Here is a 13201-nt window from a genome sequence, read left to right as displayed (position 1 = left end):
TAGGAGAAACATCTGAGAAAAAGTTGATACACTAATGAAACGAGAACTTCATCAAGTGTCTTAAACTGAAAATGATTTTCTTCCTCAGTATTTTTGTCTTTTTTTCCAGTCCAAATATCTAAACATTTTTAAATCAAGATACATTTAATTGAGATATAAAGTCTTGTTTTCTGAAAAATGCATTAAAATAAAGTGAGTTTATGCTTAAAACAAGAAGAAATATCTGTCAATGAGGTCAGAAAAATAATTTCCCCTTTGAATTCAGTTTATGTTTCTGACCTCATCGGCAGATATTTATTTTAAGCTTAAACTCACTTAATTATGATCAAGAAGACAGGACTTGACATCTTAACATCAAGTCATTTTGCTTCTCCACTAAATGTATCTGGATTTAAGAATGTTAACATTGCAAGAAATTGTTCTTCCTCAGTACTTGTCTTGTTTTTCAGTACAAAAATATATGCACATTCGTAAAGCATGATGCATTTACTTAAGAATCAAAATAACTTGATATTAAGTCTTGTTTTCTGAAAAACATTATTAGAATTAAGTGAGTTTATACTTAAAACAAGAAAAAATATCTGTAAATGGGGTGAGTAAAATAATCCCTTTTCCCTTTGGATTTAGTTTATTTTCCTGAACCCAGTGGCAGATTTTTGTATTAGTTTTAATCATAAACTGACCAAATTTTGATGCATTTTTCTAAAGATTTTCAGAATCTGAAGTAATTTTGGTTCTCAAGCAAATGCATCTAAAGAATGTTTAGATATTTGTGCTGGAAAACAAGACAAAAATACTGAGGAAGTGTTCTCAATTGTTTCATTGATGTATCAACTTTGTCTCTGATGTTTCTCCTAAAAGTCCTTAAGAGAACTAAAAATAGACCCAAATGAGTCGGTAGTTGACATACAGACTATAAAATGAATGTGCAAAGCAGCTCAGATCATCTGATGCTGGGAGAAAGTGATGAGAAAACTTCTGAAACTGGAGGAGATCCGTGTGAGATTATTGGGATCTTTCTCTCAGGAGAAACATCTGAGATGCAGGAGATTCAGCGCAGTCTCTGTTTGATGATCCAGGAAAAACAGCTGAGGAAAAAATCATTGTTTGCAGTGAAAAAGTGATTCCAGAGCAATAAAACGCTGTAATCACATAACGCTTAATGAAGGTGTTGAATACCTCTTGACCGGTGTAAGTGCAGTGGTTTTGGACTGGCCTTCGCTCGCGTTCTCCGTCTTGGTGACCGACTGGCCTCCGTTGCTCCGCCCTAAAGCACATAATTCCCAAACATGAGTGCTTTTGTGGCCAGAAACATCAGTCTGATGTTACTGTGTCCATCCAGTTCACCAGAACAATTCCTGCGTCCATCTGTATCCTCCACTCAAGCCCTCTCTAGTGTCTGCTCTATTGTTTCGGGTGATTGAAGGCCGTTTCCATGATTAAGTGTGCGAGTGTTGGGCAGAACAATGCGTCGGGGTCAGGAGTGACCCGCGCCGATCCGTGTCACTTCACACACACACACACACACACACACACACATTCCTGCCTCAGCCCAACAACAACAGCGTTGATCTCAATCGCATGCCCGCGGAGCGCTGAAGTGAACACACTTTCCCAAAGAACAGACTGATCGCACACCTGAGCCTCATGTCATGTGACACTCTGGGTTTCTTAAACGCTTCTTTGTAAGAAATGTTGAAAAACTGAAACAGCTGTCAGTGTAATTAACGTTCAACACCACGACTGTATCAGACATGAAAATAAAAATAGTGTTTGTATGGTTGCTAGATAGCTGTTAGGGTGTTCTGTATGGTTGCTAGGTAGTTGCTAGGGTGTTCTATAGGGCTGTTAGGTAGTTGCTATGATGTTTTGTGTGGTTGCTAGGTAGTTGCTAGGGTGTTTTATATGGTTTCAAGGACGATTCTAGGGTTTTCTTTGTGGCTGTTAGGTATTTTGTAGGGCGTTTTGTGTTGTTGCTAGGTAGTTGCTAGGATGTTCTGTATGGTGGCTAGGTAGTTGCTAGGATGCTTCCTGTGGTTGCTAGGTAGTTGCTAAGGTGTTTTATATGGGTTCAAGGACAATTCTACGGTCTTTTGTGTGGTTAAGTATTTTGTAGGCTGTTTTGTGTGGTTGCCAGGTAGTTGCTAGGATGTTCTGTATGGTGGCTAGGTAGTTGCTAGGATGCTTCCTGTGGTTGCTAGGTAGTTGCTAAGGTGTTTTATATGGGTTCAAGGACGATTCTAGGGTCTTTTGTGTGGTTAAGTATTTTGTAAGCTGTTTTGTGTGGTTGCCAGGTAGTTGCTAGGATGTTCTGTATGGCTGCTAGGGTGTTCTGTATGGTTGCTAGGTAGTTGCTAGGGTGTTCTATAGGGCTGTTAGGTAGTTGCTATGATGTTTTGTGTGGTTGCTAGGTAGTTGCTAGGGTGTTTTATATGGTTTCAAGGACGATTCTAGGGTCTTCTGTGTGGCTGTTAGGTATTTTGTAGGGCGTTTTGTGTGGTTGCTAGGTAGTTGCTAGGATGTTTCCTGTGGTTGCTAGGTAGTTGCTAAGGTGTTTTATATGGGTTCAAGGACGATTATAGGGTCTTTTGTGTGGTTAAGTATTTTGTAGGCTGTTTTGTGTGGTTGCCAGGTAGTTGCTAGGATGTTCTGTATGGTTGCTAGGTAGTTGCTAGGGTGTTTTATATGGTTTCAAGGACGATTCTAGGGTCTTCTGTGTGGCTGTTAGGTATTTTGCAGGGCGTTTTGTGTGGTTGCTAGGTAGTTGCTAGGATGTTCTGTATGGTGGCTAGGTAGTTGCTAGGATGCTTCCTGTGGTTTCTAGGTAGTTGCTAAGGTGTTTTATATGGGTTCAAGGACGATTATAGGGTCTTTTGTGTGGTTAAGTATTTTGTAGGCTGTTTTGTGTGGTTGCCAGGTAGTTGCTAGGATGTTCTGTATGGTTGCTAGGTAGTTGCTAGGGTGTTCTGTATGGTTGCTAAGTAGTTGCTAGGGTGTTCTATAGGGCTGTTAGGTAGTTGCAATGATGTTTTGTGTGGTTGCTAGGTAGTTGCTAGGATGTTTCCTGGGGTTGCTAGGTAGTTGCTAGGGTGTTTTATATGGTTTCAAGGATGATTCTAGGGTCTTCTGTGTGGTTAAGTATTTTGTAGGGTGTTTTGTGTGGTTGCTAGGTAGTTGCTAAGGTGTTTTATATGGGTTCAAGGACGATTCTAGGGTCTTTTGTGTGGTTAAGTATTTTGTAAGCTGTTTTGTGTGGTTGCCAGGTAGTTGCTAGAATGTTATGGTTGCAAGGTAGTTGCTAGGGTGTTCTATAGGGCTGTTAGGTAGTTTAGGATGAAGTCAAGTAACGTCGAAAGAGATGAGTTTTCAGCTGTTGCTTGAAAATTGTTATCATAGGTATTTGCTATGATGTTTTGTGTGGTTGCTAGATAGTTGCTAGGGTATTTTGTGTGGCTGCTAGTATGTTTTGTGTGGTTGTTAGATAGTTACCAGTATATTCTGTGTGGTTGCTAGATAGTTGCTAAGGTGTTGTGTATGGCTGTTAGGTAGTTGCTAGGGTGTTTTGTGTGGTTGCTATGTAGGTACCAGTGTATTCAGTGCAGTTGCTAGATAGTTGCTAAGGTGTTTTGTATGGCTGTTTCGGTTTGGTAGTTGCTAGGGTGTTTTGTATGGTTGCTATGTAGGTTGTAGGGAATTCTGTGTGATTGCTAGGTAGTTACCAGTGTATTCTGTGTGGCTGTTAGTTGCTAGGGTGTTTTGTATGGCTGTTAGGTAGTTGCTAGGGTTTGGTACGGTTGCTGTGTAGTTGCTAGAGTATTCTTTGTGGATGCCAGGGTGTTCTTTACAGTTGCTAGGGTGTTTTGTTGTTTGGTTGCTAGGTAGTTCCTATGGTGTCTATATGGTTGCTAGGTAGTTTCTAAGATGTTTGTATGGTTTTTAGAGAGTTGTTAGGGTGTTTGTGTTGTAAGTAGGTAGTTGCTAGGGTCTTCTGTGTGGTTGCTAAGTAGTTGCTAAGGTGTTTTTTTGTGGTTGCTAGGTAGTTGCCAGGGTATTTTGTACAGTTGTTAGATAGTTTCTAGGGTGTTTTGCATGGTTGCTAGGTAGTTGCTATAGTGCTCTTTGTGGTTGCTAGGTAGTAGCCAGGGTATTTTGTACAGTTGTTAGATAGTTTCTAGGGTGTTTTGCATGGTTGCTAGGTAGTTGCTATAGTGCTCTTTGTGGTTGCTAGGTAGTAGCCAGGGTATTTTGTACAGTTGTTAGATAGTTTCTAGGGTGTTTTGCATTCTTACTAGGTAGTTGCTATAGTGCTCTTTGTGGTTGCTAGGTAGTAGCCAGGGTATTTTGTACAGTTGTTAGATAGTTTCTAGGGTGTTTTGCATTCTTACTAGGTAGTTGCTATAGTGCTCTTTGTGGTTGCTAGGTAGTAGCCAGGGTATTTTGTACAGTTGTTAGATAGTTTCTAGGGTGTTTTGCATTCTTACTAGGTAGTTGCTATAGTGCTCTTTGTGGTTGCTAGGTAGTAGCCAGGGTATTTTGTACAGTTGTTAGATAGTTTCTAGGGTGTTTTGCATGCTTGCTAGGTAGTTGCTATAGTGTTCCGTGTGGTTGCTAGGTAGATGCCAAGGTATTTTGTACAGTTGTTAAGTAATTGCTAGGGTGTTCTGTGTGTCAGGAAACAGCACATCACTCATCATGATGTACGGAGGGTGTAAATCGGGTGTGAGGTGCAGCTCACCTGCGAGCTGTGTGCTTCTCTTCGGGTAGGTCTTGCTGCGGGTTCGGATCACCTGTAGGTCGAGTCGCGGTAGAGTCACAGACTGCTCTCGTCCGATCTGCATCGCAGTCTTTCCACTACAAGCAGAAACAGACATTATGATGACATGATTTAAGTCCTCCTGCACCACTATTAAAAATATGCCATTAAAGGAATTCTTTCATTACAGAATACTTCATTCAAAAATGAAAATGCATGTTATTCCGTATGAAATTAATGTTTTTTTGTTTGCTATTTTGGAGAAGTGTTCCTTTAAAAACAGTGTTTAGCGCTTTTTAATAGTGTTGTACAGGTGCTGTCATTTTGCAGTCTGTCAATTATTTGGCCTTTTATTCTTTTGAGTTCGGCCCACATTTTGATGGATGTGATGCAGCCGTTTTATGCTTATTTAATGACTAACCCTGAGAATACAGGACAGTAACATGAGTCACTGCTGTTTAACACACATTCAGCATTATATCACTGTCTGTGACTAATAGCTGTCTGTACATATTAAAGGTAATTTCTCAATATCTTGTGCTTTTATCTGACTATAGATTTATGACATCACCATTCTAAAGTTTAAAGATGGTAAGATTTTTTTAAATTAAGTCTCTTCTGCTCACCAAAGAAGCATTTATTTGATACAGTAAAAACAGTAAAAATGTGAAATATTTCAACAATTTAAAAAAGCTGTTTTCTATGTGAATCTCTATATCACTGTCTGTGACTAATAGCTGTCTGTACATATTAAAGGTAATTTCTCAATATCTTGTGCTTTTATCTGACTATAGATTTATGACATCACCATTCTAAAGTTTAAAGATGGTAAGATTTTTTTAAATTAAGTCTCTTCTGCTCACCAAAGAAGCATTTATTTGATACAGTAAAAACAGTAAAAATGAAATATGTTGAAATATTTCAACAATTTAAAAAAGCTGTTTTCTATGTGAATATCTGTTAAACTGTAATTTATTTCTGTGATGCGCAGCTGTATTTTCAGCATCATTACTGCAGTCTTCAGTGTCACATGATCTTCAGAAATCATTCTAATATGCTGATTTGCTGCTCAAGAAACATTTCTGATTATTATCAATGTTGAAAACAGTTGTGCTGCTTCATATTTTTGTGGAAACTGTGATACATTTTATTTTTCAGGATTCTTTGATAAATAGAAAGTTCAAAGGAACAGCAATTATTTTAAACAGAAATCTTTTGTAACATTATACATGACTTTAATGTCACTTTTGATAAATTTAATGCGGCCTTGATGAATAAAAGAATTAATTTCTTTCAAGCAAACAGTCATTTCTCATTTACTAACCTGTAGCGATGCTTCGAGCCCAGAGAGCTGAATTTGGACAGTTTCCTTGTTAGTGAATTAGACTCATTCTCTGGCATTCTGTAAAAGACATTTTATTATCAAAAATATCGACGTTTAGATGAACAACCTCACAGGTTTTATGTATTTTTTTTTCATTCTCCATTTCATTTTCACTCCTGATGAAACATGGATGCTGTTTCATAGCCTCCTTCCAAACATCTGTGGGGCAAATCTGTTGTTTACACCCATATTTTAATGAGCTAAATTACAGAACGAGTGTTAAGGAGAGCTTTCCTCTCATTAAAATTCAAAAGCTGTAAACGTGCCGCTCTGATAAATCGCAGAACCAACCAGCAGAGAAATGAAAAGCCAAAACATAATGAGAGATCAGACTCGAACTGAAGAATGCCGTATTCTGTATAATTTGTCACCACTGTGTTTCTGCTGGATTAAACATTCAGAGATCTGTGTGTTATGATGAAAGAACATGATTCTGCTTGTTTTTGTGGTCTGGACGCTCCTGTTTCAGCTCTGCATTCAGCTCTGTGCATGTCATATGAACAACAGCAATAGCAAACAACACTAACTATAATAATAATTCAATAACACTTTACAATTAGTTTTCATTTGTTAACTATATTAGTTAACAGTGGACTTCTACAGCATTTAGTCAATGTTAATTTCAACCAGGGTTATTACAGTTAACTAAAAATAAATGAAAACTAAAATAAAATAGAAATTAAGTGAAATAAAATATAAACTTAAAACTAGCTAGCTGCTAAATCATCAGTTGTGATTTTAATTTTTTGATTTACTAAAACAGAAACAGAAACAAATATTATATAAAAAAAAAGAATTAGTGTGAATTTATTGGTGCTTGTAATTAGGTTGATTCTGTCATATTAAATAATACTTCTGACTTTAATAAAACCAGTTAAAATGTTACCAAAAATAGCTGATTTTGTAAGTTACCTGATAAAACAGTATATCAGATGAATATATGCATACTATATAATAATGTATACTGAATGATGCATGTCCAAAAAACTGACCATGTCAAAAACGCATTTGCTTTTGATCAGAATTATTTTGTATTATTTCCATACTTTTATAGTTTTTTATAGAATTAACTTTTATTTTTATACTTTCAGTTTTCATTTTGATTTTAGTTACATTTTAATTTTTATTAGTTCTATAATTTTCTATATTATTTTGATTTAGTTCTATAATATAACTAATTTTATTAGTTATAGTTATTAGTTCTACATTTTAATTTTTATTAGTTCTTGTTTATTTTAAATTATACTGTTTAGGTTTAGTTTATTTTTATTTCATTTATTTTTTTTATTTTTACATTTTTATTTTTATTTTTATTTCAGTGTTGGTTTTAGTTCAGTTTTATTTTATTTTTTATTTTTTTTTACTTCTCAGCCAGCAATTTTAATGCTTCAACTTAAAATAAACAAAATGTAGAATTGTTGCCAAAGCAACATTTCTCATTTTCACTTAGTTTAACATGATGTACTAAAAATCACTAAAGAAATAGAAATAAAAATACAAAACGTATACAGACACATAAAAATGACAAAAACACAACAAAATTACTAAAACTTTAAAATGAAATAAAAATAAAAAATTAATAAAAAAATTAATTAAATAAAAATATTTAATTCATTAATATCTTAATGATGCTAAAATAACACATATTTCAATATCTACTAACTAACTGTGAATTAACATGAACTAACATTAACTAAAGATGTAAGAATATATTGCTCATTCATGTTAGCTAATGCATTAACACTTTATAGGGACACATTCTCACTATTAACTAGTTGCTTATTAGCATGCATATCATTAACATATTGGCTGTTTATTATTATTATTATTATTAGTACTTATAAAGTGCATATTCTGCATGACCATATTCTACATTCCAAATCCTACCCAATATCTAAACTTAACAACTACCTTACTAACTATTAATAAACAGCAAATTAGGAGTTTATTGAGGCAAAAGTCGTAGTTAATGGTTTGATAATAGTGAGAATTGGACCTTTAAATGAAGCGTGACCATGTTAACAAATGAGCCCTTATTATAAAGTGTTACCAATAATTCTCTATTCTTAATGGTTTGGAGATTGGAGGTGTGACCTGTCTAAATCTCTCCCATCTCTTGAGTTTCACACGCGGATTAGCAGCAGAAACCTCCAGCCTCCTGCATTCTGAGCGCGTAAAGCTCTTTGGGGATGATTAAATCTGATTAAACAAACACCAGAGACGACTGTGAACGCGTGAGGGGACGCGGGAGGATTGGAACGCAGCCCCCGAAAGCTTCTCCTGAAAATAAAGAGCCTCAGTAAAGCCGCGGGAATCTGAAGGGTCCTTCGGTTTAGATGAAGGGCCCAGCGTTTCTCTGTGAGAACGTACAGGAGAGCATAATGCAGCGGGTTTGGCTTTCTGTGCTAAAACAAGAAGTTTAGACCGGATTAAGATGTTTTTAAAGTGCATGAGGTTGTTCGAACATCACACGACTGTAATCCCAAAAACTAAAGCAGTTTCATGCAGTGGAAATGTGTATTTGTTACTGAACTGAGGCTTAAAATGAGTCTGTTTATTGGTGCTTGAAATGCAATCAGGTCAATTCTGTCATATTAAATTATATTTTTGACTTTAATAAAAACATTTAGTTAAAATGCTACCACTAAACGCACATGTTTTAAAATAGTATATCAGATGTTAATTTTATATATGTCAGAAATTAAAATATTACTTATTATCGGTACTGAATGATCCATATTCAAATTATTTGCATATTATAGTTTGTATTAATATTTTGAATTAGCTTTTAATTTTATACTTATGCTTTTGTCATGTTTATTAGTTTTTGTTTATTTTAAGTAATACTATTTATGTTTACTTTATTTGTTTCAGTTTGAGCTTTTATTACTTTATTTCCAGATTATTTCAATTTAAACTAAATGAAAATTAGAATGGTTGCCATGGCAACTAACTTAAATAAGTTTTTCATCTAATATTTATATTTTATTCAAGCTTTATTTTAATTAACAGGTTAAATTTTATTTCACTTAAGTTAACTTACATTTAAAAAAAATATTATGGGCTTTTGTCATTTTTATTAGTTTTTGTATATTTTAAATATGATTATTTATGTTTAATTTATTTCTATTTGAGGTCCATTTCCATTTTTAGTGCTTCAACTTTAAACGAAAATAAGACATGTTAAATTTAACCTGTTAATAGAAATAAAGCTTGAATAAAATAAAATATAAATATTAGATGAAAAACTTTTTTCAGTTCGAATTTTCATTTAGTTTAATTTGAAACACTAAAATAACAACTAAAACTGAAATTAAACTAATACTGAATTAAAAATAAATTAAACCTAAATGGCAATATTTAAAATGAACGAAAACTAATTTAAAAAAGCACATTTCAAATGACTAAAAATCGAACTAAAATTAAAATGTACACTGAAATTATAAAAATAAAACCTAATTCAAAATATTAAACTAATATAGTAAATAAATATAACTAGTGCTGTCAATCGATTAAAAAAAATTTACTAATTAATCGCACATTTTTAAAGTTTTTAAATATACTTTTATATTGCAATAATTTCACATTCAATCTTCAAATTAATGTAGAAACAACATAAAGACAGTAATATTTGTTTAATGGCATCTTTTTTTATGACTGAAGGCCAGTATCAATGATACCAATACTACTGATGTCTCTGGTGGCCAACCCTAGCTCCGGCCCTGCGTTAATTGCGTTAGATATTTTGAACACGTTAAACTTGAAAAATTATTTGCATGCATTAAAGCGCTAATTTTGACAGCACAAATAATATCCTAAATAAATGTTATAGCATGATGTTACCATGTTTTTTGGACATGCATTATTCAGTACCCATGAAATTGAATAATATTTCAATTCCCGCCATCTGATTTACTATTTTATTGTTCTTTAAGTAGAGCAGAAAATCTCTGTTGCTGTACCTGAAGAAGGTGTGATGCTCCACGCAGCACTTCCACAGGTTCTTGCAGGCCGTCTTACTGGGAGTGTCGAAGAAGAACGACGTCTCATTACACTGAAAACACACAAGGATGCCATGTTTAAATGGATATGTGTATAAACTTCATGTTAAATGTTCATCACCGGTGGTGGCCCTCACAACCTGCATGTGCTCTCATTAGTCTGATCTCACTAGGGCAGATGAAGAGGGTCAGAGTCCTAGAACGAGAAGACACTTCACTGCAGCTTAAATTGGGCCCTGGAGGAAACGGGTTATAGACTCAAGAGTCAAAAGGCTTAAGGCCAGTCATAAAACCTCCATCAATAATGGACTTTCCACTGACTCCTCAAAAAGGATTTTCCACACAGAGCTCATGATGTTATGGAAGCAGTTACAATAAAGTAAAGCAGTTTTATACATGAATTTTGTTGCTTGCTTCGAATGGGAAAAAGTCTTGTTGAATACAGTCAAAAATCAAGTTAAGTCAAATTTATTTATATAGCGCTTTTCACAATGCATATCGTTTCAAAGCAGCTGCACACAAAACCACGATGTTAATGTTTATGATATCTTAATATCTTCATGCCGTACAGCCGAAATTAACATTACAGCTAGGCAATGATTGCATGTAAATTAAAGGGATTGTATGGTATAAAGAGATGACACACCGTTCATTTATTGTGATGTTGTATTAAAAACAAGACTTACATCTCTGCCTATAACCCGCAGCTCAAACTGGGTTTCCTTGAAATGCACTTTTGTAATTCTTGGCCTGAAAAATTAATATTAAAAGTTAATTATTTAACAATGCATGTACAAACAAATCAAAACAGAGTGTCAAAGTTTTACAATTTTAATATAAAATAATAAAAAAGTAATACTATATCGTATAAGATCATATAGTATCATATATCATATCTTGTTCTTTTAAAGAATCATACCATATATCTTGTATCATGTCATTCCATATATCATATACCTCATATCATATCATACCATATATATCATATATGATATATCATAAAATATCATATCAGATACACATCATTACATATCATATTTCATGTCATATCATATATGATATCATAGCATATCATAAATCTCATCTCATACCATATCATATATCTCATATCATCAAGTCAGTTAATTCTCAGGACATAGAGATTCTTTCACCTAGATAAAAACAAAAAAAAGAAAGAAAACAAAACTAGAGGTATTTCGTATTGCATGGAAGGAAAGTACTTCTACTTATTGAAAAGCTCTAACAACTGCTAGATCTGCTTACTTTTCGTCTCTTTTAGAAGAGAACAAACACAACTCCAGGCATTTATTCAATACAGTGGCTAAATTAACGAAAAATAAATCATCAACAGATGCAGACATTCCCCGAAGCTCCTAAAAGAGGTGCTTCCAGAAGTCATAGATCCTCTTCTGAATAATATTAATTTGTCAATATCATTAGGAAATGTCCCAAAATCTGTTATTAAGCCTCTCACTAAAAAAAACACATTCCTGTTATCAAGAATTCGATTTCTGCGAGAGATGACGTCATTGTTGATATTAAGAATGAACTTTTATACTAGTGGAAATGTAATTCCTGATATCAAAAATAGCCACTGTTACTAGTAAAATTAATATCCTGTGTAGAATTTATATCCTGTGAATGAATAAAAGTCAAAACGGCTTGCCATAATATCACATCATATACGATATGATATGATATATCTCATATCATACATCTTATTTAATATCATACAGTATATCTCATTTCATATCTCATTAAAGGATTTGTTATTTTAAAGGATCTTTTAAAGTATCATATCATAGCGTATATCATATCATATTTAAAGGATTTGTTCTAAAAATTCAAAAACATCCTGAAACACCATTAATGCGGGTTTTGAATGAAATGCGGGCGAGTAAATACTGACAGAGCTTTCATTTCGGGGGAATTATTCCTTTAATAGGTGAAAAATTCAGTTTAAACATCAACCTACCAGAAATATTTCCCCACTTGCGTTTTATTTTTGTAAACCACGACACCGACAGGCGTCAGGCCCAGGAAGTACTCAGACTGCTTTTCTCCCTGAAAACACACATTTATGCATTAAGCGACTTATAAAAACAAACACAAGCAATTCATCGAGTCGACAATATTCAGAGAGTACACTGCCAGGATTATTGGAAAGCTGGATTAGGAATCAAGATAAAACAGAGAAGAAATGCAAAGAATTAAATCATTAACAGAAAAGACAAATATTGATATTGTATCCAATCAAACAGAGTAAAAAGAGCTCGGTTGATGTAAAAGGGCTGAACTCACAAACACAGGGTGCAGATCCACGCCGTACATTTCCAGTGTTTTGGCAATTGCTAAGTAATTGTTTTCGGCCTCGGCAGGCACCTGACCCCTGAACAGAGAGGACGACACGTCACACAACACACAACTGAGCAGAGAAACCACCAAAATACACTTCAAAGTCATTCAAAACGATTACAAGCATTTTGGAAGAAGCTCTATAACCTGGATTATGAAAGCTGTGCATTAACCCTATAAAGCCTACTGTGTCATATTTGATACACAAAGGCCTCTAAATGATAAACAATCAAAACTTTGCTGTTAAACCTGTTTTGCACACAATCTACTCCATGCTTCTGTCGTCTGATTGATATTTTAGAGTTTTTTATCCAGTCAAAGCTCTTTTAGTGTAATTGTACAAACGTCCAGCTTCAGCTGCTGCTTCTCGTGTCAAATCTTGACTGATTTTGATCAAGTAAAGGTCAGAATAACTGCAGTAATATCTCCAGATGAACACTTACTGGACTGAAGCAGCTCAGCTTTACTTGATTCTCCATCAATCATGTTTTAGAGTCTCAAATCTGATCCTCAGGATCTTTTGAGGAGCGTTTGTTTCCAGAAGCTTTACTTTCACTGTTCCTCAGCGGAGGAATGATCTTCACAAGCCTCCAGAACATCTCACATCTTCTGAGGAGCCTTTATTTCTTCAGCTCTCAATCACTGCATTATATGTTTGGAGCATTTCAATCTCATCTTACTGAGACAGATTACTGGAGATATAGAGCA

General features: G+C 34.5%; 1 protein-coding gene across 2 annotated transcripts in view; it reads right to left on the bottom strand.

The window, feature by feature from the left end:
- The window catches only part of epb41l4a (erythrocyte membrane protein band 4.1 like 4A), a 48168-nt gene that overhangs the window by 7992 nt on the left and 26975 nt on the right, over positions 1-13201 (bottom strand). For both annotated transcript variants that reach the window (XM_016514257.1, XM_016514258.1), the window contains 7 exons: positions 12440-12527; positions 12114-12202; positions 10825-10888; positions 10100-10191; positions 6078-6155; positions 4736-4851; positions 1180-1267 (listed from right to left, as the gene is read on the bottom strand). In XM_016514257.1, coding sequence (XP_016369743.1) covers positions 1180-1267; positions 4736-4851; positions 6078-6155; positions 10100-10191; positions 10825-10888; positions 12114-12202; positions 12440-12527 — 615 coding nt within the window. The remainder of the gene's footprint in view (positions 1-1179; positions 1268-4735; positions 4852-6077; positions 6156-10099; positions 10192-10824; positions 10889-12113; positions 12203-12439; positions 12528-13201) is intronic.

Source organism: Sinocyclocheilus rhinocerous, unplaced genomic scaffold, assembly GCF_001515625.1.
Source record: "Sinocyclocheilus rhinocerous isolate Xijiao unplaced genomic scaffold, SAMN03320098_v1.1 scaffold3220, whole genome shotgun sequence".
In the NCBI taxonomy this organism is placed as follows: domain Eukaryota; kingdom Metazoa; phylum Chordata; class Actinopteri; order Cypriniformes; family Cyprinidae; genus Sinocyclocheilus; species Sinocyclocheilus rhinocerous.
The sequence above is the reverse complement of the archived record's forward strand: the minus strand, read 5'-3'. Positions and strand labels throughout refer to the sequence as shown.